The following is a 27,094-nucleotide window of genomic DNA, read 5'->3' as shown; positions in this document are numbered from 1 at the left end:
TGTTGAGATAAGAGTCGGGGTTTAGGCCAGCCGTTGCGCGTTATCGCAATCGTGGCTCCACCTGGGGTATCCATGGCTTGCCGCTCATTTGCCGAGAGGATCCAGACCCCTGTCGAATTATTGCTACCGTGAAGGGACAAGCTTTCCCTGCGGAGTTTTGACATTGTTCCCGGACGAAGTTCTATGCCACGTTTTTGACATATCTTGTGTCCGACTCATGCTGGTAGCTCAGCCCCACATGAACGCGTTCAGTGCGTTGTAGGGTCGCGCTGGACGAACATGCACATCATCGCACGCACCCCGCTTCTGTGTCACCTTCGCAACAACGCAGTCGATGGGTTATGTAGCCTTCATCTTGAGGCATGTTTTGTGAGAATTGCGTCCTTCGTGCTTGTTCGAATGACCTGGCGGGGTCCATGATGTTTGGCGTCGAGGGGGATCGCATTGGATGGTTCAAGGTGGTATCGTGAAGTTGCATACGCAGCGCTGGTATCAGAGCCGAGATCGCTCGGAATGACGGTCGTAGCTAAGCCGAGACTCCTGTCTTATCCGATGTGGGTTATCTTTTCGTTGGTAGGAACCTCAGTCCACAATGCCATCTCTTCTGTAAGCTGAGTCTCCACACTGTCACCCGTACTGCATAGCGCTACTGCACCTCGCTTCGAGGGTATACTGCGGGTCAACTGTAACAGGCATTTGGGCGTGTCGCGTACCCCATCTTACTTACGAAAAGTCTTGTAGAAGTCGCGCATGGCGACGCCCTGTAGTCCTTATCGCGGCCGAATGCATAGCATTTTTGTTAGGCCAACGGCAAACGGTCCGTCGCAACGACAACTTCCGACGATCATAGCCACGCCCTACGACGATAAGACTTGGTGACCAACGGGAATGCGAAAGAAGGTGTAAGCTTGTGTAGTACTGCCCGCTGTGGTCGTGCATGTAGATCCGTATATGAGCAGGGCATCTTTCCCTTCATCTCACACTCCTCATCACATCCATCTCTTCTTTACACCACGATGAAGGGTCTTTTCACAGCCTCTTCGGCTGCCCTATCTTTGGCTGGTGGTGCTATTGCCAGCCCAGTTGCTCCTCGATCGGAGGTTGTCTTCTTTAAGCCTCTGGCTGTCACATCCAACTCGGTACACAACGTCCATGTCGGCTACGGAGACGATGACTTCGAGGGCGAGATTCGTCTGGTGTATGGCGAATGCGGCATGAAGAGCCACGCCGACGGTCACCACGACGTGGCATCCCACTACATCAAGCGATCAAGTCGTCCCGAGCGATTCGTCTGGATCGTACCAGATGATGCTGTCCACGGCGGATGCCTTCACGCCTACTCAGGATCCAACTTGATTGGCAGCTCAGCGCCCATCTCGATCCAACATCCACCAAGGAAACGAGAGGAGATCTCCGACGTGGCTGATGCCATGGGTCCTTGGTTCGACGGTGTAGCCTACATGGAGGCGAAGCAAAACAACGCATCGTACGCCGCAGTCGAGAAGAGCAAAAAGATCGCCATTGTTGGTGGAGGCATGTCGGGGTTGATGACAAGTCTTCTCCTCGACTCCGTAGGCATCCACGATTGGCATATCCATGAGTCCTCGCAGCGTATTGGCGGCCGTATCAGGACGAAGTACCTAGCAGGCAGCACACCCGAGCAATACCAGTACCAAGAGATGGGGCCTATGCGATTCCCCGTCTCGATCACCTACCCGGACCAGAACGAAACACTGGAAATCAATGACCACAAGATGGTCTTCCAGCTCGGAGACGTCTTGAACCAGATGAACGGAGGCAACACCAGCGATCTTGCTGTCAATTTCATCAACTGGATCCAATCAAGCCCAAACCTGCCCGCTAACTCAAATGGGTACCGTCTGCCAAACGGCCGGATCCCTAGCGCAGCGCAGATCAAGAGCAACGCAACAGCCTACACATTGCCAGCAGCTGAGGGCCCAGATGAGGAGGCCGTGGAGAAGGCGGAGGAGGCATACGAAGAATTCGTTGGATACACACCGGAAGTTGAGCGTGAGATCGCCACCAATGTCTTCAAGGCTCACAAGAATGCCGTCGACAAGGGTCTCTTCCATTGGTCCGAGGCTGCGTACATCAAGTACGCACTGAACGCCAGCGATGATGTTGTGGACTACATCACCGGCAACGCCGACGCTCCGATCTGGGAATACGACACTGTATACTTCAAAGCCACGGATTGGCGAACCATTGACAAGGGTCTGGAGTCATTGCCGCGTGCATTCTACCCCCACGTCCAGGACCGTTTGACTCTAGGGCGCAAGGTAACCGGTCTGAAGCACGATGAGAGCACCGGAAAGATCGCTGTCCAATGGCGCCAAGATCCTTTCGCCATGGAACCGGAAAGTGAGGAATACGACTACGCAGTCGTTGCGGTGCCTTTCTCCAAGGTCAGGCTCTGGGATCTTCCCCAGTACTCCTCGCTTCTGTCGCGCGCCATCAGCGAGATGAACTACCAGCAGTCCTGCAAGGTCTCTCTGCACTACAAGACTCGTTTCTGGGAACACCTCCCGGAGCCCATCATCGGTGGCTGCGGCTCAGTCGACATCGCAGGTATCGGCAGCGTTTGCTACCCCGCGTACAAGGTCAACTCAACTGGGCCCGGTGTCATCCTCGGATCGTACATCTCTGGTACCCTTGCGCGCTCAGTGGGTGCGCTCAGCGAAGAAGACCACGTAGCGATGGTCCAGCGGGCGATGGTGGAGATTCATGGCGATGTGGCTTCCGAGCAGTGGACTGGTGCATACGAGCGGCAGTGCTGGGAGACCGACGAGCACCAAGCTGGTGCTTGGGCTTCCCCATTCGTTGGCCAACAAGACCTGTTCCTGCCCGCCTACTACAAGACCGAAGCCCAAACCATCTTCATCGGTGAGCACACCAGCTACACACACGCCTGGATCTTCTCAGCACTTGACTCCGCCGTGCGCGGCACTTCGCAACTGCTGCTGGACATGGGTCTGGTCGACGAGGCGAAGCAAATCGTGGATACCTGGATGGGAAGGTGGATCTCCATCTAGATGCATCAATAGAAGAAAGTAAAAGCTAGATAAACAGCATAACAATGAATAATGTCTGATCAATGCGACAATGAACTGCAATAGTGGTGAAGTAAGGTGGTGAGAATTATTGAAAGACGCGTAGTGCAGGCGCGATGGGGTGCGACTCCCCTGCGATGGCGTCATCGCCCCTGAAAGTTTGAGACCGAGGCTTTCACATGCACGTCTCCAGCCATCCATCAACATCCTCGCAGAGCTCTCTTTGGGCCCCCATCAACGAGTTGACAACAATCGCGCATGGAGCCGTCCTGCGTCGGCAGAGAATGCGATCGCCTAGCCAAATACCACGTCGTTCTTGACGGCTGCCCATAATGCCGATCATGGGAGTATCCTTGGCAAAGACTGTTCACGTGATCACGCGTTAAGTCACACCCAAACACGATTACTGGCTGCATCCGGGCAACTCGAACACGGCGGCTGATGTTGCAACACTCACGAATTCGAGCCGGTATTGCTCAATGTGTTGCACGCCCAAGCTGAGCGATCGCAACGACATTGCCATCTTACCTATCCAAAAAGGATCCTGAACAGGTGCGCTGCCATCTACCTCAGTGTGCAAGAAAAGGAGCAGCCAAAGCCCAAGGTGATATAGGCTCCTAAGAGGGTCATACGTCTCTTGTTGTATAGCGTGATGCTACCACGAAACCCGATCGATGAACCAACTCGTCATTTCCGAAGTTGCACCGCACCCCGGTAGGAGTCTGAATATGTATATGTTACGGAGTTCACCTTGCGCGCAACTCGATTTGCTCAAACCACAGCATTTCTAGACCATGGCGACACCTCATCTAGAGAATCCAGTACCGTCGGCTGGGGCGCTCAAGCGAGTTCGTGGTATGCTTGACGAGTAAGGCAAACCCTATTTGAGATACAGCTTTCCTTGCTGATGATTCCAAGAGACTGGGCCAAACTAGCGCCCTCTACAAAGAGGATCAAGACTTTACTCCACGATAAAGGACGAGCACCCCTTATTGTCAAAGCACTATCGCTCGGAAAGGCTCGCCTTGCTTCCACTCCTTACGCCTACGATATACACATCGCCTGGGAAGTCTGGAAGAGCTACGCGGAGTCTCTTTCTCCCAAAATCTATCTTGAGGGACTGAAGAGGAAACGCATCTTTTCCAAGTCCAACTACAACAGAGAAGTCCGTCGTTCTATAAGTCACGGACTTCTCGAGAAGATTACAGCGCGAGAGATTCGGGACCAGATTTATGGATATCTTGTTGTACCGAGTACCGTTAGGCTCGTTGGGATCTTAGATCACGACCACCTTCACTACAACGACTATGGCCAAGGTTGTACATACGTTGGTCAACGCGGAAGAGCCTGTTCGTCTATACAGAGACGCGAACGTTGGACGTTCGATCTGCAATGTCCGCGATTGGATCTATCAGACATCTGGCTGTGCGAGCGTGTCGGCCACAAGTTCTTGGTTGAACTAGTGGAGCACTGGTACAGAGTCAATACCTTCGCCATCTGGGAACCCGATGACTTATCCCTCGTCGTCGATCTCGCTACCCAAGATCGCTGGCAGCTGGGCATTGTGCCACGCGACCATATCAGGAATGTTCAATTTAAGATGTCCATGGCTTTCGTCGCGCGAGATCGCCATGGTGTACCGCCATGGCAACTGCCACTGCTGCGCCACCGAATGGAACAGTTACTGCAGTTCAAGCAAGGTACCAGGATTAGGCTCGGGATTCTCAGCTACAAAACAACTAGAAGCAGGTCCCGCCGGAGCGCATTTTCACATGGCATCATGGAGGTGGCCTTATGGGCACGAGATAAACGCATTCTTTGGGAGCGCGGCGTGACCGAGAAACTGGAGTTTGTTAAGGATCTTGAGAGCGGACTCTTCGATACATTCAAGAAGCTATGTGCAGCTGGGCTCCGTTTGGTGTTCAAGGTGGATGATGGTTTGGAGTTCTCCGTCAATAACGAGGAACAGATCACTTATGATTTGTGGGTGGAGAAGATACTGGCTTATCAACCGGCGAGGAGACAGCGCCACTACAACTCCGATTGGAGAATACAAACGGACTAATCTGTACCTAAGAAACTTGATAACCACGTCCGGAGCGTCTCGGGGTCTTTCGATCTTCTCCGCCGCACCCTTGCATCGCCATGTCGTCTCCAGCACAAGCTATGACCTTGCCATTCTTCCTTTTTCATCACCCTGTCGTCTCTAACGCAGGCTATAACCTTGGAATTCTTAATCTATCATGAACCTGAAGTCTCCAACGCAGACCCATAAAACTCGTCAGACGAACCAGAATCATCACTAGCCGCTCATTCACGGAGGGCGCGTTTCGCAAGCATGACCTGGGACGAGTTTAGCGAGTGTCTATCAGCACACCAAGGAAGGGACTTACTTTGTCATGATCCTCGAGTTTCTCCTTCCAACACTCCTCCGTCAGCTCCTCGCTCACAACTTTGAACTTCAAGTGGTAGCCCAGCTTCACCGTGACACGATATTCGGCTGTAATCAACTTCTGAATGCCCGGGAATAGGAGTGCGAGATCCCGAGGCTGGATTGCTGCGCTGGAATCTGCCATTGCCCTTCTCACTGCATCTGTCGGTATAGCTTGGAAGCTGAGCAGAATGTTGGCACCAGTCTTGAGAGTGTGAAGCTCGGCCAAGTCTTTGGCTAGTTTGACGCAATCTCCAGATGAGTTGACAGGGGTGAATAGCTATCAAGCTGTTAGTATAGATAACAAGATGTCTTCGAATTGCCTTAGCTAAAGCGTAGCAAGGAGAACACATCTTCTTGTTTGCGCGCTTGTCTCGTGATGATCCGATTGCAAGGAGAACACATACTAGTAAAAAGTTAGCAAAATAGCTCAAGAGCTATCCGTGGCGGCTACTTTACCCTCAATACTCCGGATTAGCTTCTGCGTATCGAGGCCGAAGCCATGGAAGTCGGTTCTAAGAAATAGTTCGACGTGGAGGGCGTGCATGAAGCGAAACGTGGAGAGCCTGTACCATGCATGAGCTAGCTCCAGCATCGTGTCCTTGAGTATCGCCCTCGCTTCAAGTAAGTGGCCGTAGCCATTGCGTGTGAGTGACGTCTGGAAGTGCTTGGAACGACTTGCGCTCGTGTGACCGGGAATGGCGAATGCTGGTGAGGCAGACGCCACTAGGTCATGATGATTGATACTGATCGCCATCTGATCACGGAGGATATAGCCGTATACCTCATCGCGAAGTTCTCGGGCGAACTTCGTCTGAAATAGTTCCAGAATGATTTGATGACGGTGCGTTATGAAGTCCTTCAAGTACTGCTGGAGAACGTCCTCGAGCTGGTCTAGCTTTGTTGTGATTTTGGCCAGCTTTTGCTTGAGATTTTGGAATCGTTGTCGGGTCTTTGCTGTAAGATTACTACGCCTTTGATGAGGCCTTGTGCGATTGAGCTTAGCTCGGTCGGGTGCTTCGATGTGCTTCAGGATACGGATATGCCCGAGGGTACTGGGACCATTAGCAGCTGCCCAGATGCTAGCTTCGTGGATCCCAGATGGAACTTACTGGGAAACGTATTCATGGTCGAGAAAGAATCCTACAGCGGGCGGAGTGCGCACCTCCATGGCGATGGCTGGATAACAAGTGAGTCGTGAAGGTGATTGAAGAAAGGTCGGGGCGGGTAGTTCAGACTGTAGGGACCGACGGGTGGGTGCTCTCCTCAGCGCGGCGTTGCGATCAGTCATCCAAAGTGCACGTGAAGGGAAAGATCACACGGACCAGATACTCATCCTGCGGAGTGAAATATGTGGATTACAGGTCAGTCACGCTAACCTAGAAAAAGCCCAAACAGCCTAGAGCCTACGTTAACGTTAGGCTATCTACTTTGCAAGGTTTTAGCTTAATGTAGCCTGCAGACCTGATTCAACCCAACCAAATCTCTTAGAACTTCAACCCCACCATCTAAGCCCCCCAAAAGCGAAAGCAACATGGCTCACACAGTCGATTTGACTCGTGAAAACGTGTACATGTAAGTCATCTCAAAAGCCTCAAACAAGAATCTGAACAGGCGAGCTGCAGTATACATGGGGACAAAAATGAAAGTCGCGATAACCCTGAAGGCAATGTAGACACCTGGGTCATTAATGGAGTGGTTGTTCAGTACTAATATGAGGACCAGCACACTCAGATATTGCGCACTTATCGACCATGTTCTGGACAAGAACAGTCCACTACTCACGGCGTCCCAAATCGCAAGTCTGGATCGTACGCTGTCAGAATACGAAGACTTCGCCGATGCTCATGTCGAACACTACGCCCAGCAGTCTTGTCGGGCATTGTGTACCGCCATGCAACATAAGCTTCCCCGCGAGCTCCGGGACATGATATACGACCACATCCTCTCCCCTGCTCGAGATGAGTCTCTCTCCATCAACGACGATGACCTCGATGACGTCGACAAGCCATACCGGGATATTATTGCGGGTTTCGCCGAGGAACGCGGATACGGATACGCGCATATGTGTAGCGAGAAATTTGTTGATCTGGACACTATGAGCGAGTTTGCACGTCGCTGGTATTATCATACCAAATTGTGGCTGTTCCTCACACCTGCGGAGGTCGCCGAGTTCTTCGAAACTGACATCTGGGGTCTCGGTCTGGAAAGCGATCGTCTATTGCGCCATCTCGAAGTCGAAGTGTGCGAACAAGAAGACGAAGACAACGTCACTCCGCTCCAGCAGTGTCTCTTCAAGCTCGCGCCTGGCGCATCGATCGTTTTCCACCTGCGAGTAGATTACATTTATGGCCCAGGTGCATACTCGTATGACGAGGAATTCAACATGTTCCTGCTCTCGGAACGCATAAGCGCGCTATTTCCTCTGATGCTGCAGCTGATCGAGGCTGGCTATGAGTTGTATGGGGCGCTGGATGGGTATGAAGACTTTCGCGTCACTCCCGCCACCCTGGACCGAGACGTTTGGAAAGACACGCTGATGGCGCATTGCGAAGGTCGCGATTGTAGGTCAGTCCTGCTGGTGTTAGAAAGCTTTACTGATCAAGAACAGGGGCGTGATCGGCACGTGACTGCAGGTGGCCATAATGCGACCGGGAGTGAACATCCTCACAGCGTATTACAAGTGAGTAGGTAAGCGCGATTGAACAGGCGTATGCTAGATGTAGCGTGCAATCAACTACTTGTTCTCATAATCTCAACGGTGTACGCGTATGTATGCACCTTCCTCACATGAGTGCCGCCATTTGAAAAAGGCAGTCGCGGTGACTACCTCCTCGCTTCTGCATCGCGGCATCCATTCGCGCATGCCATATGTTCCAGGTTCAGCACGGAGAATGGAGGTGAAGTCGTCGCGTTGTCGCATGGTGGTTGGGTGGTGTCGGCGTATAGGGCGCGAGGGGTCGCGAATATCTCCGAACACAGGACCTGTTGACTCGAAAGGTATATTGGGAAGCTGCTCGCCAACATCTGCAACCACACACTCTAAATCATCAATCCAAGCACAAGATGGACTCAAAAACCTTCCAATGGGAGCGCACTGTCGCTTCGGGCACCTACCTCATATCCTCCGACCGGTCGCTCCTTCCGTACACCTTCGTCCAGGAAGCCTACGCGACGGACGCAATGTTTTGGGCGAAACCGCTCTCTTTCACGGACCTGTCGACCATGCTTGACAACAGTCTCACCCTCGGTGTATACTCTGTTTCGGACGGCATCAAGAAGCCTATTGGGATGGCGCGCTTCATTACCGACTACACGACGCTCGCCTACCTCACAGACGTCTACCTCGTCCCCGAACACCAGGGCCAAGGACTCGGCAAATGGCTCATCGCATGCTGTCGCGAGATCTGCGCCGGAATGGAAAACCTCCGGTGGATGGTCCTCTTGACCGGCGGCGAGCAAGCGCAAGCGCTCTACAGGAAGGAATTGGGCATGACAAAGCTTGACGGGGTGGAGGAGGGGCTGGTTTGTATGGGGGCTCGGCGGGCAAAACTCACCGAAGCAGCGGGCGCTCCGCCCTCAGCATAGCGGGACCTAGCGGTTTGCCGTGTACGCACGTATGCAGTTCCCTACCTTAAACATGGACGACTATTCCTCGCGATCAGACGCTACAGTGACAGAAACGTGGTTTGATGGTTGGTCTCGACTGATGACAACGGCTATCTTTGCTTCCGGCCTAGTCGCGGGCCCATGCTGCATGCATGTCATCTCTAGCGTAGATATCGCCATCCATTTTTCTTTATCACCATAGACTACTGGTCTGGCTCGCGCCCTCGGCCTTCTGGTATGTTCCGAGTAAGCGGACGAGGCCTGAAGCCTGTTTCGAGCCGGCATGCGACGAATTGTCATCATGGAGGGGCTATCAGGCCCTCCAGGGCTTGTTGCAACTCCGTCTGGTGGTTGTGTCGCGTCGCGCTGCTACATCGATAAGTGTATTACGCCTACTAAACTGGGATCCGCCTCCGATGCTGCCCGAGGAAGACTAATCTAGATCGCGCATGTGTAGACCTGTCGCATAGATCGCCAGGGCCTTGTTGATATACAGCAGCAGTTGACCCTGCGTTCACGTCACGTCCGCCGATCTTCCACATTTCACACCAACATGACCGCGACATTTGAGACCTCTCCACTATCACGCACATCGTCCCCGCCAGCATCACTGAAGAGAAAACGAGCGGGCTCTGATACCCAACCTCTTACCCCGCCGTTAGCCGCAAGCGACTCTGAAGGATCGCGTCTGCTCTCGCGCGCCGTCCACGTTCTTTCGACTGCTGCCACCGCGCTCTCGCAGGTCACTTTTCTCTACGAGTCCGACCATGTGGCGCGCGATGGTCTCCTCCAGGCTGTCGAAGTCATCACAAAGACCAGCCAGACTGGCGGTAAACTCATAATATGCGGAGTGGGCAAGAGCGGACTGGTGGGGCGCAAGATGGTCGCGACGATGAAGAGTTTGGGCATAGCGAGCTCCTTCATGCATGCTGCTGAGGCACTGCACGGGGATCTCGGTGACATCAGGAAGGTAAGTTATATCCAAACCCTAGATGTTAAGGGCTGTACTGATATAAGTAGAACGACGCAATCATGTTCATTTCCTACTCTGGCAAGACAGCAGAGCTCATGGCTCTCCTCGAACACATACCCTCCCACACGCCCATCCTCGCCATCACATCGCATACGAAACCCTCAGACTGCCCGCTCCTCGACGACCGGCCCAACTCCATACTGCTGCCTGCGCCCATACATGAGTTGGAGGAGGTCTCGTTTGGGGTCTGCGCGCCGACGACTAGCACCACCGTCACCATTGCGGTGGGCGATATGTTGGCGTTGACTGTCGCCGAGGCGCTGCATCAAGATGAGACGAAAGCTGTGTTTAGGACGAATCACCCTGGCGGTGCGATCGGTGCGAAGTCGAGACGGATAGAGAAGGAGGATGATACCCAGGTGGAAGCGAAGGATTGCGATGGGCTGGTTACGCCGCCGGCTACCTGATCGTGCTCAGGAAGATACCAGAGGTGCGATAGGTGAGGACACTGGAAACGTGTAGATCGTGTAGATCATGTACATGCGCAAGGAACGGCCGTAACGAACCAGAGGGTTTTTGCCCCATGTTCTTCACCCACACAGCACAGTGATGTTGCGACCCCGCGCGAGCACTTACGCAAGGAAGGAACTAAACAGGTGCGCCGCAGTCTACATTGCCCACAGCAACAAAGGCCAAGAAGGTTCCCAGGATAACGGAGACATCTAGGTTACTTACCCTTCTTATCGTCACCAGGGTCGTAGTGGGTGTCCGGCTCTTTCCTTCGAAACGGTGCAGGGTAGTGGGTGGTACCTTCCCGTTCTATGTGCAGCCTGCACTCACTTTAACCCCTCCACTCACTTTTCGTATGCGTCACCATACATGTTTCTCGTACACAGCCTCCATTACCGTGCATAGATTGGACGGCAGCGCTAATCGACGCGCTCACATTGGATGTCTGCATGGTTGCGGCACAGTTTCGCCATGGGCGGTACAATGAGGGGTTGTCTTGCGCGCCTTCCGTCTCCCATCTCAAGTATCTTCGAGTCTTGACACCCACTGTGTACTCTCAGCTCACCAGAGCTGTAGTCTTTTGTTCCGGAACTGGAGACTGGGTTGCTCCTTGATATTCCGTTCCAGCTCCGATTTTGGCCTCATACATGGAAACCTGGATCTTGCACACCATCCACCATGGAAGCCTTAACAGCGATTGGCTTGATTGCCAATATCGTCCAATTTGTCGACCTCGGCGCAAAGCTGATCGGTTCTGCGAAAGAGATACACGACTCTACTAGCGGCATGACGATGGAGAACAAGAGCCTGGAGGAAGTCACCATTGAGATGCGCGATCTAACTTGGAGGCTGAAGCTCCCAATAACGGACTCGAACAGCCAAGATCAACAAGCCCTCCGTCGGTTAGCTCAAGAGTGTCGTGAGCTGTCGGAGCAGATTCTCCACCTTTTGAAGAAAATCGCTCCTGGCAAGCCGAACTCAACGCTTGGCACTCTACGGTCAGCGATCAAAAACATCAAGTACAATGACGAAAAGAAGGAACTTGAAGAGAGGCTAGCACATTGCCGTAGCCAGCTGCACCTGCAGTTCAGCAAGTTGACCAGGTTAGTCAATGTCAAGACGTCGCTCTTGGGCACTTCCCTAATGTGAATAGTTCGGAAGTGCAAGCGCAACTTGAGGCTCTTACAACCCTTGCGCATTCGAGTCATGCTATGCTAGAAGTCATACCGCAACAGATCAAACAGCTCCGCCAAAGCATTTGTGTTGCTTCACTGAGTGTTGAGGCCCAAGATCAGATCAAAACCCTTCTCGGACTGACGAAATTGACTATAGAAGGAGACGCATCACGTGCGATTCTGAAATCTCTCGCCTTCGATGAGATGCACACCAGGGCTGAAACTATACAAGAAGAGCATTGCGACACATTTCGATGGATTGTGGACCCATGGGCCAGGGTGCATGACACTACTCTGGCAAGTAACGCACGTGAGCTATATATATCGTGGCTTTCTAAAGGCCGTGGTATATTTCACGTCGCTGGGAAGCTAGGATCCGGGAAGTCCACACTCATGAAATTTCTGTTCGATCATCCCGAGACACGGAAGCGATTGTTGGAGTGGGCAGGTTTGTGACCAGTCAAGATCGAGACGGTGGTAAGCTGACGACTTATAGGTGATGCAGAACTTGTAATGACCAACCACTTCTTCTGGAAACCTGGAAAGCAGCCGTTGCAGAAGTCGTTCAATGGGATGATGAGATCACTTCTTTTCGATATACTGAGTGCTCATCCTGCCCTGATCAAGATCGCGTTCCCACGTGACTGGGCACTCATAACGGAGGAGGACAGACTGATAGCGTTTCAAAGTCTGATGCCTCTACGGAAAACTCTCGATGCCTTGATAGCTCTCCTGAAGAACAAAGCCGTTCAGGAATCCTATCGATTCTGTTTCTTCATCGATGCCTTGGATGAGTTTGAGGACACCGCCCAGCACGATGATAGCTACCTGGTCGACGCACTTCGCTTCTGGGTCCAAACCTCACCGAATATCATTAAGCTATGCGTATCCAGTCGAGAACATAACGTGTTCGTGAACGCATTCGCCGATGGCCCAAGGATTCGGTTACAGGAACTGACTAGGCACGATATGGAGTGTTTCACGCGATCCAAGCTCGGATCTATACCCGAAGCCGCCACTCTGGAGCGTCTCACACAAGATATCGTCAATAGATCGGACGGCATTTTTCTCTGGGTGGTGCTCGTCATCAAGGAGCTCCGCCGAGCTTTGGAAGATGGCCGCGACACATCATCTTTCAAGGAGGAATTGGCGACGCTTCCTACTGAGTTGGAGGAACTGTTCGAGCATCTTCTTGGATCTATACAAAAATCACAGCGGAAGAAAGCGTATCAGATCTTTGCGATGGTACAGAAAGCTGAGACTTTACCAGGCGGACTATCATTGCTGTCTTGTCTATACCTGGACGAATATCAGGCAGGTGGCCAATTTGCAACGAAAGAACCTCCCGTATTGACCCAGCTGGACACTCAAAACGAGTTCGACCCACACACATGGTACAAAACGCAGACCCAAAAAGCTCGGAGGCTATTGCAAGCCTGTTGTAGAGGACTGGTCGAGGACCGGCCCACCCCTGAAGTCATAAATGAGAAATCCGTCTTGTGGGAGGGGGGTACTAAGCATAGAGAGAAGTACGAGGAGGATGAGAAGGATCGTGCGCGTAGGGAGAAGTACGGGGGGGTGGCGCTTAGGCCGAAGTCGTCATGGTACACAAGACCGGAAACTTATCCCAACCCCTCTAAGCCTGCCGGATCCAGATACGTTGTGTTCGTTCATCGAACTATCGTCGAATTCCTTGAACGTCCGGCGGTCGTTGAAACCACGGCTGAGCAACTAGTTGGATTTGATGTTATTGAAGCCATCTCCCAAATGCATTTGGCAGAGTATGAAGCCACACCTTGTTCTCTGATCGAGCCGCTATACTGGTCGTACCTGTACGGTAACCTCATGGAGCTACGGTTTCGCGCTGGGAAAGATAGGTCACACTTCGAGTTCCTTGTAGAATTGGAGTCTACAGTGTCACGAAAGTTCCCAGGCTGGCTAGAGAATAAGCTACCTCCATCCAAAGAATATATCCTACGCGTTGTTCATCAGGGTTTTGCTGCTGGTCTGGTCGCTCAACCAACAAGCTGCTACTCCGACTCCGAGGATTGGAAAAACCATGTTACTGTCCCCATTACTACCCCGGTTTCGTACTCGGCGTTCTTCGGCAACGCTTCATATATCCTCTGGCGGATTACAAGGCCTCACAAACCACCGCTATCGGACCAGCTAGTCGGTATCGTCCTACACTGTCTAAGTCAGAGTTTGTTAAAGGTCGAAAAAACTGAAGACTTAGAGAAAATCGTGAGCTGCTTTGAAAGACTCTTGAACGAAAGCGCGTCACCTGTCACACATTATTTGTGGCCCAGATTCCTTATGAATTGTTCGAGAATCAATCGTTATAGCGAGCCCTCGTGGTCTCGTACTATAGGTCAGCTCATCGTACTATTTCTGGAGCGCGACGAAGCAAAAGGTGTTCACACAACGGAAATCTTGATCGAGTCTAAACTTATATCTGAAGATTCTCCAAGGAAGCCAGTAGCTATGTGGGTCAACATACAAGATGACCACGTACTGATGACAAAGCTTCTTGCACCGCCGAAAGAGGGAAGTGCTGGTCACATTCTTGGGCAGAACAACAAAGGATACGTGTCATTGGGGGAGCTGGTCAAGCTATGGAATCTTGAAAACGAGGCAGAAATTCTTGGACTGATCGCACAGGCTCGTACCGCGTATCCACATATGACATCTCAATCGCTCCAAAGGATCGACAGCGCAATCGCGATTTGGAGACAAGAACATCCACTATCGTCATACTCATCCATCATAACCATCGCCAACATCCCTCCAACCCGATTACGGGCTGCAAAAGCTCGTTCCGGTCGTGCCATAGGCATCACGACAGTCATTACTCTGCTAGGTAAGAAGGTTGTGTTGAAAGGTCGTGGGCACGTCGCTGATATGAACGCTGGTAGGTCTGTCAGCTTTCCTGATCGCTCACCAAGACTATTGGGTTCGACAGTCTTCTATCATTGTCTATGAGCCCGCCCGCATCGCCACAGAAGCGTACCATCACGTCAATCTAGGAAAAGACTGAACACCCTAGGACCTGCACCGACGTTGGGTTATCTAGTTCGCCCGTTTTCATCTTAATTCAGTCCGCAGACCTCTTCAGTTATTTCTTGTTTGAGGTGTCAGGAAGATATTGACATGGTGCGCCGCCGTTATCAGAGCCTGTAACTTCGTTCCTAAGCGGTACTGAAATAAGCCCACGGACTTCTCAAGGATGGATCGCGTCTTGTATCCTATGAAGCCTATTACGTAGCCTCACGAAACACAAAACCGATTCAATGCTCAACTACCTAGTGAATGTCTTTCCTGTCGCTAAGACAGCTTCTATCCCCTTCCAGTACATAACCGTATCTTCTCCCCGGTCCTCCTTCATCCCCACCGTCAATTCACTATATACATTCCTCATTCACAGTGGCGCAGGTACATACATTCACACCACACATCGATCTAGCACTCTGCCGCATGTTCTTCGACACCACACGCCGGCCCATCATATCGTTCATCAACACCATGGTCTCACTCGCACTGTCTCGTCACGACTGGCGACGGATCGAAGTGTTTAAAAGAGTTCCCAGTCTGGCCCCTAGTTGACGGCATCACATCAACAGTTCGCACACACACACACACGACTACAGCTTGGAGACCACTACAGTCTTCATCCACCCATTCCAACAAACACACCAACCAAATCCTCATCTCTATAACCCAACATGCCCTTCGGATCCTTCTTCGGCGGAGACAACCCTTTTAGCTCCAGCCGCTCCTCCCGCCGTGACCCCTACTCATCCTCCAGCCGTGACCCCTATGGCGCATCGAGCTCCAGTAGAATGACCGAGCCCTTCTCCCAGCCCTACGGCGACTACACCAGCCAACCCCGTCGTGAAACAACTGGTAGTTCTAGACCCAGCCGCGCGGCATCCCAGCGCGACCCCTACGATAGCCGGTACCAGTACCGCGACCTCAGCCCAATGCGCGCTTCCGAGCGGCCCCGCGCATACACTAACAAGCACTCATACGACGACCATCGCTCCGTTAGTCCGCTCGGCTCCTCTCGTTTCGAGCAGCCGTCTACTACATCGCGTCTCCTCGCTAGCATGGGTAGGCCCAGCACTTCTTCTTCCTCGTCCCGCACTTCCTCATACGCCACACCGTCGTACGCATCTAGTTTCCGCGAGCCGCAACAGACTAGCTTTAGTATTGATCGCGGGTACGAGCGTCCCTCGACGTCTGGCGGTTACGGTGGTGGCGGTTTGTATCGTAGTAGTGCGGTGCGGGGGAGTGAGGGCCGCGAGGCGCCGCGAAGGATGGGTAGCGATGGTGAGTATGGAGCTCATCTAGGAACTCAGCGTCGGCCGCAGATGGGGAGTAACTTTAGCAATGGCGGGTTTGGCTGGATGAACTGGTAGGCTGTGATGAGCGGGAAGTGGGGATTGATGCGAAATCCTCGTAGAGCCTGGTCTTTCTTCCTTCTTTAGCTTTTCGTGTCTTGCTTAGAGGGTAGGTAAGTTGGCTTGTATAAGCTGCTTCGTACTTCATCGTATTATTGCTTTCGAGTTCTGTGATCAGATAGTCAGCTATATGCAGTCAAAGTATCATTAGTCAAACGTAAACCTCACATCTCAAATTCGTGCGTATCCTGTGAAGATGACCGTCCAACGCATCGCGGTATATTCTATACAACAAGCCCACTCAATCCCCTCTATATAAAAATGACCATGTCAACATTACTGCGTAAAACTCTTCATCATCTTCCTCTCCCTCCCTTCACTTTCACTCGCACTCCCACTAACGCCGCCAGCTGTCGTGGCATCCTCATCTCTATACCTGTCCTCCTGTCCATCCTCCGTAATGAGGTCATGAGGCAAATTGATCGCCCGATCAAGCGCATAAGGCAGACCACGATGTCTACCACGCAGCATCATGAAGCAAATCACCACTTTGCCAAACGTGTTGAAGTGGCCAGACAGCGATGTGAGATTCGACGGGTGACCAAGCGAAAGACCGACGTTACCGTATGCGGATACGACTTCAAAGAATATGGCGAAAACGTTGAAAGCCTGTCCATATCGTTAGTATGCCGTTCCCAACTAAGAAAACCCGCTTCGTGGATTCGATCAAGCTTACATAGTCCTCCTGACTCATAATCCTATCACTCTCCGCAATGCAAATCATGAAAACCCCCAGGAAGATATACCACAAATCGAAACTGAGTTGGTTCCGCATGTGGCTGATAAGATACGTCTTACCACCCTTCTGCTCATCGAGATTCTCGTCCCCGGCGTAGAGCCCCACGGATTTCTCCTCGTAGCTCTCGCTCATGCGTATGCTGATGGCGATGGGGTAGATGGAAATGTACATCATGACTAGCAGACTGAACTGGACGGCTGGGTTCACGGCGGCGAGGTTGAAAGTCGCGGTACCGGTGTGGCGCGAGGATGCGGATTGGAAGATAGCGGCGAGGATGCGGGGTCCTACTGGCAGGCTATTGACTTCGGGATTATCCAGATCTAGGACGATGATGAGGAGCGTGTCGATGAAGTTTAGGGCGAAGAGGATGGAGGCGAGGATCCAGGTGGCGGTGCTGGGGAAGAGGAGGGTGTAGCATCGGCGCGGGTGGTCGAGGAGGAAGCGCAGGGATTCTTTGAGGGAAGAAGCGGCGGGTGCGATTTTGTAGATGGACCAGATGAGCAGGCGTAGGAAGACGGGGTAGAATGTGTTGCCGGCGAAGGCGAGGAAGGACATTACTAGCATGGGCCAGGTGGCGTCGCGGAAGGTTACCATGCTGTCGGGTGTGAGGGTCAGGCCGAGGTTGTCGACCATGGTTTGGGCGGAGTAGAACGCCCTGGGACATGTTAGCATGGAGATCATGTGGTGTAAGAGGGGGTGGAGCGTACCACCACGTCTTGTCTTGACCCTGAGAGGCGAGGTAGTCTTGATACTTGGCTGGTGCGGTGTGAATCCATGGGAGTAAGCAAACGACTCCAAGCGTGTGTAGGCCGACGAAGTATCCTGGAATAATAGTCAGCATGAGCGAGCCAAATACATCGCTCTCGATACATACCAATAGTAACCTTGAGCAAGACTTGCAGTGCGCGGTACTCAACACCACCCAACTCTTCCCGGGTCATGGAGCTCAGGTCAATGGTGGGTGTCTTGCGTGCCGGCTTGTCTTCGCTACGACGGGCGCCGCTTGCGGTACTTCCAAGAACGAAGATGGAGGATACAGCGCGGTCTACGGAGGTAGCCTTGCTCATGGTACGCGTGTTCATACTTCTTGTCTCTGACCGCAGGCGACGCAGTGGGTTGCTTGACTCTGCGACGGGCTTGATGCGGTCTTCATCGTCGTCTTCGTCTTCGTCTTCCTCTGTAGCGATCATGTTATGCATATTCTCATGGAAGTCCAATCGGCAGGCTTACCATCCGACATCGAAGTGATGCGTTCGCCATTGTCGCGTTCTCGTGGACCAGGGACATACAAAGCGCCCTTTTCGTTGACATGAGGTCGAGGATCCGGGGCGAATGTGATGCGAGGAGCAGGAGCGGAAGGCTGGTCGTTTGACTCGTCTGCAGTGGCAACAGGCTGCTTTTCCGAGACTGTGGTCTCGCCGGTGAGACCCTCCTCGATCTTTCGTGTGTCGGCGGTATTGTCGATTGTTTGCGCCCGGCTCATAGACAGTTGCAAGCTCTTGGGTCTACTGTGTGCCGCCGCTGTTGGGGGTTAGCTTCAGCTGCAGGCTTAGAGCGACGCTCAACATACCAATGCCCTTGAGCTTCTGTTTGAACCAGCGTAGTCGCACAACGACGACGAGTACGTTGATGAATCCCAGATTTGTAACAATAGGCGTGATGTAAACAAAGATCTGCTGGTATGTCTTGAGAGCCTTGACATCAACACTAACGCACTGTCAGCACGGCTACCATCCCAGTACACCAACCCAGACTTACGGGTTCAAGCCAGATTCAGTCGACGCGCTGACACCAAAGTAGTACGCATCGATAGCCGAGAGATTGCCATAGGGATAGATGATGATGAGGGCCAGAATCCCGAAACTGAGAATGTATGCATCTACACCCCGTTAGCCATGCCGTTCCCGGATCAGACGGAACCGTGTGCAACTTACAATGCAGCGTAATGAAGTTGATTGGCGGCTTCCACATATTGCCTTTGTCGCTATGCGCTCAATCCGCACTGACACACTGAGGGATTATCGCTACGTGCAGCAACGCAACGAAAGCGCAAGGGCGAGGTAAGCGAAAGGAAAAATAACTCTTTCGTGTTCAAAGTCCAGAGTACAGGAAGTTACCAGTGTATTGGGAATGGAATAAGAAGGAGAAGAAGAGGAGTGCAGAATCACCCAGAAAACACGTGAGCTACAGCGCAAAACGGCCTGGGTACAAAGGCCCAGCGAAATAATTGTATGAGGGATTTATCTCGTGATCAGCGGTGTTGCTCAGCCACTGCCATCGTGGGCCTGGTTTTGCCTATTGCGGCGACGAAACCGCACGTGAAAGTAGGATGGGCTACATTTTACTTGCTTCGCCGGCGTGCGCCAAGGGGGGGATAATTCGCGCATTGTGATGATGTCGTGGTTGTGGGAAGGCGGTGCTTTGCCTACAAGCTTCTGGCTGCGGACTAGCGCGGACCCCTCCCGCTGCGTGAAAGCTTGTTATTGGTCGGTTGATTTGCGTGTATGCAGGTGCGCGATCGCTTGCACGGTGGGGGTGTTATTTCACATGGTATACTCGTGGGCTTTGCTGGTTGTGATGCAGGCGTTGTCGCGCGTAGCTCGCGATGGCTTGCGGAACCTGTGGGATGACTGCTTGGTGACGGCCTTGAGGGTGTCCACGGCAGTTCAAATGACCGCAAAAGGGCCACGACGTGCGGTGCTAGTGCATCCCATTCAGCCGTAGCCATGTTGTCCAGGGCGAGTCCTCGAACGGAAGACTTTACGTTTAGAATCCTCACCCTTTTCTGATTATTCGCGCAACACGAGACAGGATTTCCTGGCTACGCGCGCTTGATTAACCTCACACCGCCCACTCAGTCATGATCGTAGAGTTTGATTTCATTCCGCCGCACTCGACGAACGCACCTGTTCGCTCTCGCTTTCGTAGAATCCTCGAGACGCACTTCTGGTAACGCGATATGCGGAGCAGTCGAAGGCACAGGGATTATCACGGATTCGATACGAAGCCAACGAAGTGACGTGAAGCTCATCGCGGCAATAAAACACACCACCTGGGCAGGCACACCGAACAACATCAAGCTATCGCAGTCATATTGGATACCAAAGTGCTATGTCAACGACAAATCCAGATCAAGACCAGGCCACAGTCTGCTTCAATGGCGCATTCGATTCTCCGTTGCGCACACAAAGCGTTACGAGAAGTGTCTAGAATGACTATGCTAATACCACCAGAGCGCCAGGACGCCCCATAAACCATTGTGTCTTCTTAGAACCCCAAGACTCCAGAAAATGCCGCTAAACCCCAGAAAACTTCATCCAAATGGTAAAAACGCTGAGCACGCGCCGTGCGCCTCTAACCTAGAACGCGAGCTCCCAAAAGCGCAACAAGAACCATAACGATCGCCGCGACACCCAGCGCCTGCGACATCTCCATCTTCTTCCCCACCTTCGCCGTCATCGAGACCGTCTGCTGGAGGACAGGCGCAACAATAACAGGAACCTCCACAGCCTGCTCCACCTTCTGCTTCATCGCCTGCACCTTCTTTCCACCTTTCTTTCCGCGCCTCCTGTTCTTCTTTTTCTGCGCCCCTGGGACAGGAGCTGTCTCCACGTCGCTATCGCCCTCGTCATTATCACCGGTGTTAACGGGGGCAGAAGCGGTGTCATCGCCATCACCGGTATCGTCAGCGGCCAGCGCGTCCCACATATTCGACGACACAACAGCCTGGTCTTGTTTGCGCTTCTCGTTGCGCGGCTGGTGAGTCTTTTTGGTGGGCGCGGGAGAGGACGGGACGGTGTGAGCGTGCTGTGGTGGCGAGGATGGTGGCGATGGGGGAGCGCGAGCGGATATCTGAACCGGAGTCTTCTTCGTTGATGTCGCTGGCTGAACGGGCGAGGGGGAAGGCATATTGTAGAAAGCAGCTACGTCGGACTTGTGGGCTGCCTCTTCGGGTGAGCGTGACAGCGAGGACGAAGATGAACCCATAGCACCAAAGTCCCTGACAACAACAGGAGCCTCAGGAAGCACACCAACCTCAGGCGCCGACATAACCTCAGACGGCTCGAAACTGGCCAACGAATCGGGAGCTGGGAGATTTCCAGGCTGTTCCGTAGGAGCGGCGGCAGCATCCTTACTAGACGTTGTTGCCGCATACGTGACCTCAGCCCTTGTAGACTCGGCGGCAGCCCTGGCCTTCTCCGTGTACATCTTCAGGGGGATGATGAGGCCCTCGTTCTCGCTCTCCTCTTCTGCTTCTTCTTCCTCTTTTTCTTCATCGTCCTGCTCATCGCTCATGAGAAGGTTATACGGATTCGACTTCAACGAAGCCGGGATGGTTGGAGGGGACGAGGCAGGAGTTGCCAGGGACGGGCGAGAAGCTTGTGAGACAGGAGAGGCTTGCGAGACGGGGGATGTGGGTGTAACGGGTGACTTTGAGCCACTGGAAACGGACTCGGATGTAGTCACGGGTTTAGCTTTGGGTTTCGAGCCGGTGTTAGCGGCGAGAGGGAAAGCGAAAGGTGCGCCCCAATCCTCATCCCATTCTTTTGCCAATTGTGACAGGGGGATTATCGGGCTTCTGCTCCTCGTGCTAATCGCAGTGGTGCTGGCAGTCACAGCACGCGCACGAGCGCGTCTGTCTCCGGAGACAATCGCCACAGGCACGTGATCCGCCCTTCCCTCACCACCAACCTCAGCCTCAGGCGTCCTCTCTTCCTTCCCCAAGACTCTCTCGACCGGCACCACAACCCCCTGTTCCCCATTCATCTCCTCAGCCGCGCCATCAGTCTTCGTCGCAGCAGTCGCCCCAGGCCCCTCGCACTTCCCAGGCCACGTCCCATTCTCCCTATCCTGCGCCATCAGCCGCGCGATAATCTCCTGGTTCTCACCAGCATCAGAAACGCAACGCAGCTTCGCCATGACTATGAGCTCGAACGAGTTCTTGGTCTCGTAGTGGGCGAGGCTAGCTGCGTGGGAGAAGGGCGAAGAAGCAGCAGCAGCAGCGGGAGGAGACATTGTGGGATGGTGATGTTGTGGTAAGTATTGCGTATTGTCGTCGGGAATTCTGACCTGAAATTGGGGGAATATTCAAGTTCGGGTGTTGGGTGTTGTTTGCGGTTGAAAGTGAGAGGCGGGTTGGAGTAGTCAGGAGGGAGAAAGGGTGTACTGGGAATTTAAAGTGAGAGCGACTTCGCGACTGTGGGCGGTGGAGGGGCGCGTGCGCTGAACCCAATGTGAAAATGATCCAAGTGGAATATTGCGCTTCGTGTATAGGTGCGATAGTGAGTGGAGAAGTGGAGGCAGATTATCGGTACCAAATGTCTATGTCTACCAGTGGGCGGTCGGGCATTCGTGTAATTGGCATTCACGTCCAGTGATCTGGCCACGTACCCCACGAGCGAAAGGGTAGACCCGTGCTTTCAATGCAATGGGAACTGTACTTATCGCACACTGTTGGGTGCAATATTGTTTGATAATCTTGAACATGGAGCACAGGGGGATGTGGTGGGCGGAGGGCCACAATGAGGGCTGGTGGAGACATCCGCGCCCATGATGTTGTTTGCATTGGTATCAAAGAAATGTAGCACACGAGGGGTATCATAAAGAGACAAACGGCAAAAAGCGTAACTTGATAAAAAAACCCTTCTCGCCAAGCGGGAAAGGGGCAGGATCGTGTGTGGAGCAGAGGTGGATCAAAGCATCCAAGTAACCCGCACTTACGGCAATACTGGTATCTTCGTAATCCATTCCTCGATCTCCCAGCCATTATCTTGATATAACTTCTGGAAGTCTGACCGGAACTGTGCTGCTTTTGTGACAATCTCTGCGACGCTGCGATCGCGCAAATGGCCGCTAAGTGAATGAGATGAGTCGGGCCGGCAATACGTTGTGAATATCTTCTCGAAGACTTGAGGACCTAGAGTACATGTCAGTGCGATGACGATAAGCTGTGAACAATGACTTCCAACGTACCAGCAAGATGTCTCAAACCTTCAAGCAGAGCAGTCTCTTCCTGTTCGGTCCACTCCGGCTTGTTGCTCAACGCTGATGCTTGACGATGCGGTGGAGCTGAGCGAGGTGTGAATACTGGCAATCGCTCGAAGATGACGCCGTTGGCGTCTCTCTCTTCCAGGTCTTCGAGTCTTGTGATAGCCAGCTTGCTCCTTCTGCGCGCATCGGGCTCGCACGTCAGACGTACGATGTGCAGAGCTTGCCAACGTTTCCACCGCTGTGTTCGCGCTTCTTCAAGTTCGGCTTTCCGGTTCTCCTCCTCCTCTCTTTCTTGCATCCTGCGCTCGAAGTCTTCTTGTATCTTGCGGTGCTCCTCCCTGGCTTTGAGTCTACTAAGATGTCCGCGATACGTTTTGCTCACTTGTCGAAGATGGGCAATGAGGCCAATATCGACATCCTTAATGATTCGATCGCCCTTGGAGCGTTGAGGCACTGGAACATTCCACTCAGCGATGCGGTCTTTGAAAGACAGCACCTGGTTGATCAGGGGTGATAGAATCTTCATAGCTTCCAAAGACTCGGTTACGTCACCGCTATTGTCCTGTAGCCACGTATACAATGCTTCGAGATACAGTGCAAGAGCCCGGAAGACATGACGATAAGCATCTCGTTTGAAGGCGCGTTGGTCCTTCTTTTCGACATCGATACTGATCTGTCCGAGCGCCCCCCTTAAATCGTCGGCTTCATCGACGACAGTGTCCATGGAAAGGTCACCTTCCTGAAGGTGGGCTCTGTATGTCTTGCATGCGCGTCTGATGGTGGTAGCCAGCTTGGTTCGGCACTTTCCTGGCCGTGCCTCTAGGTTGAGGAATTCAAAGACGGTTTCTATGCCCCCAGGCCTTCCTGCAGGGCGCGTTGTATTATCAGCTTGCTCAGCGACGCTACTAGCGTCGTCTTCGTCTGAATCGTCCCCAAACACGTCGACAACAGGCGCGTGTTCAGTCTCTGGAGCATCGGCAACTTCCGCAGCTTGCTTGGGCGGCTCTGCGTGCTTTTGCAATCCTCTCACGTTAGCCGGTAACTGCTGGCTTGATTCAGTGGTATCGTTGGTGCGTTTCTTCCGAGGTTTCAATTTTCGTGCAGGACCATTAATGAGTTTTAAGAAATCCTCCTGTCTCTGCTCCCAAGTCCGTTCGGGGCCTTCTCGCGTGCTTTGAACATCGTCATGTCCGGTCGCAGTCGCCACATCCTGCTGTTGCGAGCTGCGCCGGACCGGTATGCGTACTTGTGGGTGACTCTTTCTCGATGCGCTCGACTCGCCAGTCGTCCGCCTTTGTTTCCTCGGAATCTTGGAGGGCTGTTCTTCGCTGTGATCCGACTCTGATTTCCGTTTCGACGTTCGTGGTGTACTGCTATTGTCCTTCTGCGCACCAGCAGGTTCTCCATCTAGGCTTGTCGTACCAGTGGCATCGACCACGCCAGTGTCGCGTATGGGCGGGGCGGCTTTAGATGGGGTGTGTTCCGGCGGTGCGAGCTCTGGCGGCGAGGAACGTATTTCGGGTTCTGCTACTGCCAGATCCTCCACTTGTGGCTCAGCGTCATGGTGCACCGGGAGCTCTGACGAAGGCGCAGGGACGTCACTCTGCTCCTCGACTGCCTGCACAGTGGCCTGCACCTTCTTCTTGGCTGGCTTCTTCTTCTCCTTCTTCTTCCTATTGATCTTCAACGGCTTATGATTGACCTTCAGCGGGAGCGCGTACCGACCCTTCTCAGGGCTCAGCTCAATCTCGTACGGGTCTCCTCTTATCGCTAGGTTCTGTCTGGCTCCTTCAGGAAGTATGCTGACTCGTTTGAGCTTTCCAGGACGCGCTGCATTGAGGAGGTTGGCGCCGAGGACTGCGGACGATGAGGGCGGGTTGGCGCTTGGAGAGTTGGACTCTGCGAGGAGCTGTTGGGTTGCAGCATTGTCGTCTGAGGAGGGCGAGGAAGGCTTGGGAGCTGTAGTATGAGTGTCAGCTTATATAAGCTCGGATGGAAGCTCCATATAGAATTGTGTAGCTGGTGGGCATGTGGGAGAGCTTCGCGCGTCTACCCGCCAGCTCAACGGCAACTGCGACACGACGTACCTGCCTGCTTGGGCGCATTTTTGAGCCGCGCCATAAAGTGAGCGTCAATAATACTAGTGCATCCGTGCTAATAAGGGTATCCGAGCGATGACGGCGATGTGGGGGGAGAGTGAAGTCATCCCCGCGGCCAAAAGCATCGAACGCTGTCAAGGCGCGAAAGAGTGGGTCCATCCCCAAAACACGCTATCACATGAGATCGTCCCTGCCCACTAACCCCCAAACAACCACCACACCACGCACCCCGCCATGTCATCGAATCCGTCCAAAGCACCTGTACTAGAAGTATTGAGCAGAGATGCATCGCACAGTTTCCAAGTCCCCGCGAAACGCATCCACGATGGCGACGACGTCACTTTCTTCTTGGCAAGCAGAGCCTATGCCGATATCATGACTTTCATCTTCCAGCTCAACACGGCCATGATACCACGGAAAATCAAGAGCGAAGATAAGAACAGCACAGAAACGGCGAAAGAGTGGAAGTTGCATGACCCGGATGTGCCCCATCCACCCGTTGTGCAAAGCCTCGCCAAGCTTATCTCTACCCTTCAATCGATAATGGATGAAGCGCCACCAGATCCCGGACCGCGTCGTTTCGGAAACGTAAGTTTCAGGACGTGGTACGATATCGTCAGAGAACGAGTCCCTGCACTGTTGGATCAGTATCTACCGAAAGAAGTACTATCCTTCAAATCCTCATCCGACGTCTCAGCCAAAACCGAGTTGGAAGCGTATCTTATCGGCAGTTTTGGAAGCTCTCAGCGCCTAGACTACGGTTCAGGTCATGAATTGAGCTTCCTCGCTTTTCTCGGCTGTCTCTGGAAACTTGGAGCTTTTCCCGCGTCGCAGGATGGCGAGCAAGAACGCGGCATTGTACTTGGGGTCATCGAACCGTACCTCGAATTGATTCGCCGACTCATCTTGACATACACCCTTGAACCTGCCGGGTCGCATGGTGTATGGGGATTAGATGATCATTCTTTCGTACCTTACATATTCGGTAGCGCACAACTCTCACCGGCCATCAGCACACCAGCAGACGTGGCAGCAGAAGGCTCATTGCCATCCGCTCCCCACCCAGGCGACGTGGCGAAGGCTCCCGCAGTCGCCCGCGAGCGAAACCGGAATATGTACTTCAGTGCCATCGGCTTCATCTACGACGTGAAAAAGGGTCCATTCTGGGAACACAGCAACATTCTCTACGATGTCTCCGGCGTCAAGGCAGGATGGGCCAAGATAAACAAGGTGAGTACTGCGACACCCTTGATTGCGTGCATTGACTGACCCCAACATCAGGGAATGATCAAGATGTACAACGCAGAAGTACTATCCAAGTTCCCTGTGGTTCAGCACTTCCCCTTCGGCTCGCTGTTCTCCTTCTCTGCTGATCCAAACGCCAAGGCCATTCAAGCAAGCGTCCACACAGCCAGTCAGCCAAAGTCAAGTACACCATCTAACACGGCACCAACTGCAAGACCGCAGCCCGCGTTAAGAGACCCGATGGCTGAGCCAGCGACTGGCATGCCAATCAGAAGCATGTCTGGCGGTACGGTTGGGACCGCGGCACCATGGGCTAGTGCTGGTACTACAAGGCCGGGTGGTGGCATGCCAGCTGCAACTGCTGCGCCCTGGGCTACTGCCAGAGGTGCAGATGCAGGTGTACCCAGCGGTCCGAATCAGCCTACTAAAGCGCCTTGGGCAAGTAGGACACCTGCACCGCCGCCGCCAGGAAGTGGTACTGCAGCACCCTGGGCAAAAGGGAATGCTGGAAATGCGCCAAGTGCACAAGAGGGCACGAAGGCACCTTGGGCGAATAAGAGATGAGGTGCAATGGGCAATGAAGGTATGTAGAGGAATTATACACGTCTTGTCAACGATTATACCCGGCCAAGGCTCGATTTCATCTCGTCTAGCGATACAAAGCCATCAACACACATCTACCTAGCCAACGCCGCAAGCGCACAAGGACTTAATGTTATGAACGTTCCTTGCTCCCTCCACCGTCCTTCTCCTTACCACCCCTCTCTCTACTACTCCTCTCCTTACTACCC

General features: G+C 53.1%; 10 protein-coding genes across 10 annotated transcripts; 6 read left to right on the top strand and 4 right to left on the bottom strand.

The window, feature by feature from the left end:
• Positions 1–1,016: 1,016 nt before the first annotated feature.
• J4E79_011241 (uncharacterized protein) lies at positions 1,017–3,053 on the top strand (the record flags this gene model as incomplete). The annotated part of the gene is made up of 1 exon (XM_049360072.1): positions 1,017–3,053. The coding sequence occupies one exon, from the start codon at positions 1,017–1,019 to the stop codon at positions 3,051–3,053; it is 2,037 nt and encodes a 678-aa protein (XP_049205430.1).
• An 812-nt stretch (positions 3,054–3,865) lies between these two features.
• On the top strand, positions 3,866–5,136 carry J4E79_011240 (uncharacterized protein; the record flags this gene model as incomplete). The annotated part of the gene is made up of 2 exons (XM_049360071.1): positions 3,866–3,939; positions 3,990–5,136. The coding sequence occupies 2 exons, from the start codon at positions 3,866–3,868 to the stop codon at positions 5,134–5,136; spliced, it is 1,221 nt and encodes a 406-aa protein (XP_049205429.1).
• A 245-nt stretch (positions 5,137–5,381) lies between these two features.
• Positions 5,382–6,673, bottom strand: J4E79_011239 (uncharacterized protein; the record flags this gene model as incomplete). The annotated part of the gene is made up of 4 exons (XM_049360070.1): positions 5,382–5,414; positions 5,465–5,782; positions 5,957–6,557; positions 6,615–6,673. The coding sequence occupies 4 exons, from the start codon at positions 6,671–6,673 to the stop codon at positions 5,382–5,384; spliced, it is 1,011 nt and encodes a 336-aa protein (XP_049205428.1).
• A 723-nt stretch (positions 6,674–7,396) lies between these two features.
• On the top strand, positions 7,397–9,090 carry J4E79_011238 (uncharacterized protein; the record flags this gene model as incomplete). Its single annotated transcript, XM_049360069.1, has 2 exons — positions 7,397–8,023; positions 8,563–9,090. 2 exons carry the CDS (start codon positions 7,397–7,399, stop codon positions 9,088–9,090), a joined length of 1,155 nt encoding a protein of 384 aa, XP_049205427.1.
• A 574-nt stretch (positions 9,091–9,664) lies between these two features.
• J4E79_011237 (uncharacterized protein) lies at positions 9,665–10,551 on the top strand (the record flags this gene model as incomplete). Its single annotated transcript, XM_049360068.1, has 2 exons — positions 9,665–10,081; positions 10,132–10,551. 2 exons carry the CDS (start codon positions 9,665–9,667, stop codon positions 10,549–10,551), a joined length of 837 nt encoding a protein of 278 aa, XP_049205426.1.
• A 721-nt stretch (positions 10,552–11,272) lies between these two features.
• J4E79_011236 (uncharacterized protein) lies at positions 11,273–14,806 on the top strand (the record flags this gene model as incomplete). Its single annotated transcript, XM_049360067.1, has 4 exons — positions 11,273–11,697; positions 12,459–13,972; positions 14,141–14,629; positions 14,685–14,806. 4 exons carry the CDS (start codon positions 11,273–11,275, stop codon positions 14,804–14,806), a joined length of 2,550 nt encoding a protein of 849 aa, XP_049205425.1.
• A 1,699-nt stretch (positions 14,807–16,505) lies between these two features.
• J4E79_011235 (uncharacterized protein) lies at positions 16,506–18,939 on the bottom strand (the record flags this gene model as incomplete). The annotated part of the gene is made up of 8 exons (XM_049360066.1): positions 16,506–16,838; positions 16,906–17,623; positions 17,676–17,790; positions 17,843–18,145; positions 18,199–18,489; positions 18,539–18,675; positions 18,727–18,847; positions 18,903–18,939. 8 exons carry the CDS (start codon positions 18,937–18,939, stop codon positions 16,506–16,508), a joined length of 2,055 nt encoding a protein of 684 aa, XP_049205424.1.
• A 1,383-nt stretch (positions 18,940–20,322) lies between these two features.
• On the bottom strand, positions 20,323–21,984 carry J4E79_011234 (uncharacterized protein; the record flags this gene model as incomplete). Its single annotated transcript, XM_049360065.1, has 1 exon — positions 20,323–21,984. One exon carries the CDS (start codon positions 21,982–21,984, stop codon positions 20,323–20,325), a length of 1,662 nt encoding a protein of 553 aa, XP_049205423.1.
• A 701-nt stretch (positions 21,985–22,685) lies between these two features.
• Positions 22,686–25,080, bottom strand: J4E79_011233 (uncharacterized protein; the record flags this gene model as incomplete). The annotated part of the gene is made up of 3 exons (XM_049360064.1): positions 22,686–22,885; positions 22,942–24,918; positions 25,047–25,080. 3 exons carry the CDS (start codon positions 25,078–25,080, stop codon positions 22,686–22,688), a joined length of 2,211 nt encoding a protein of 736 aa, XP_049205422.1.
• A 212-nt stretch (positions 25,081–25,292) lies between these two features.
• On the top strand, positions 25,293–26,867 carry J4E79_011232 (uncharacterized protein; the record flags this gene model as incomplete). Its single annotated transcript, XM_049360063.1, has 2 exons — positions 25,293–26,288; positions 26,340–26,867. The coding sequence occupies 2 exons, from the start codon at positions 25,293–25,295 to the stop codon at positions 26,865–26,867; spliced, it is 1,524 nt and encodes a 507-aa protein (XP_049205421.1).
• Between the last annotated feature and the right edge of the window lie 227 nt (positions 26,868–27,094).

The sequence above is a fragment of the Alternaria viburni genome (assembly GCF_023758015.1).
Source record: "Alternaria viburni strain BMP 2772 chromosome Unknown scaffold_39, whole genome shotgun sequence".
Lineage (NCBI taxonomy): Eukaryota > Fungi > Ascomycota > Dothideomycetes > Pleosporales > Pleosporaceae > Alternaria > Alternaria viburni.
The sequence above is the reverse complement of the archived record's forward strand: the minus strand, read 5'-3'. Positions and strand labels throughout refer to the sequence as shown.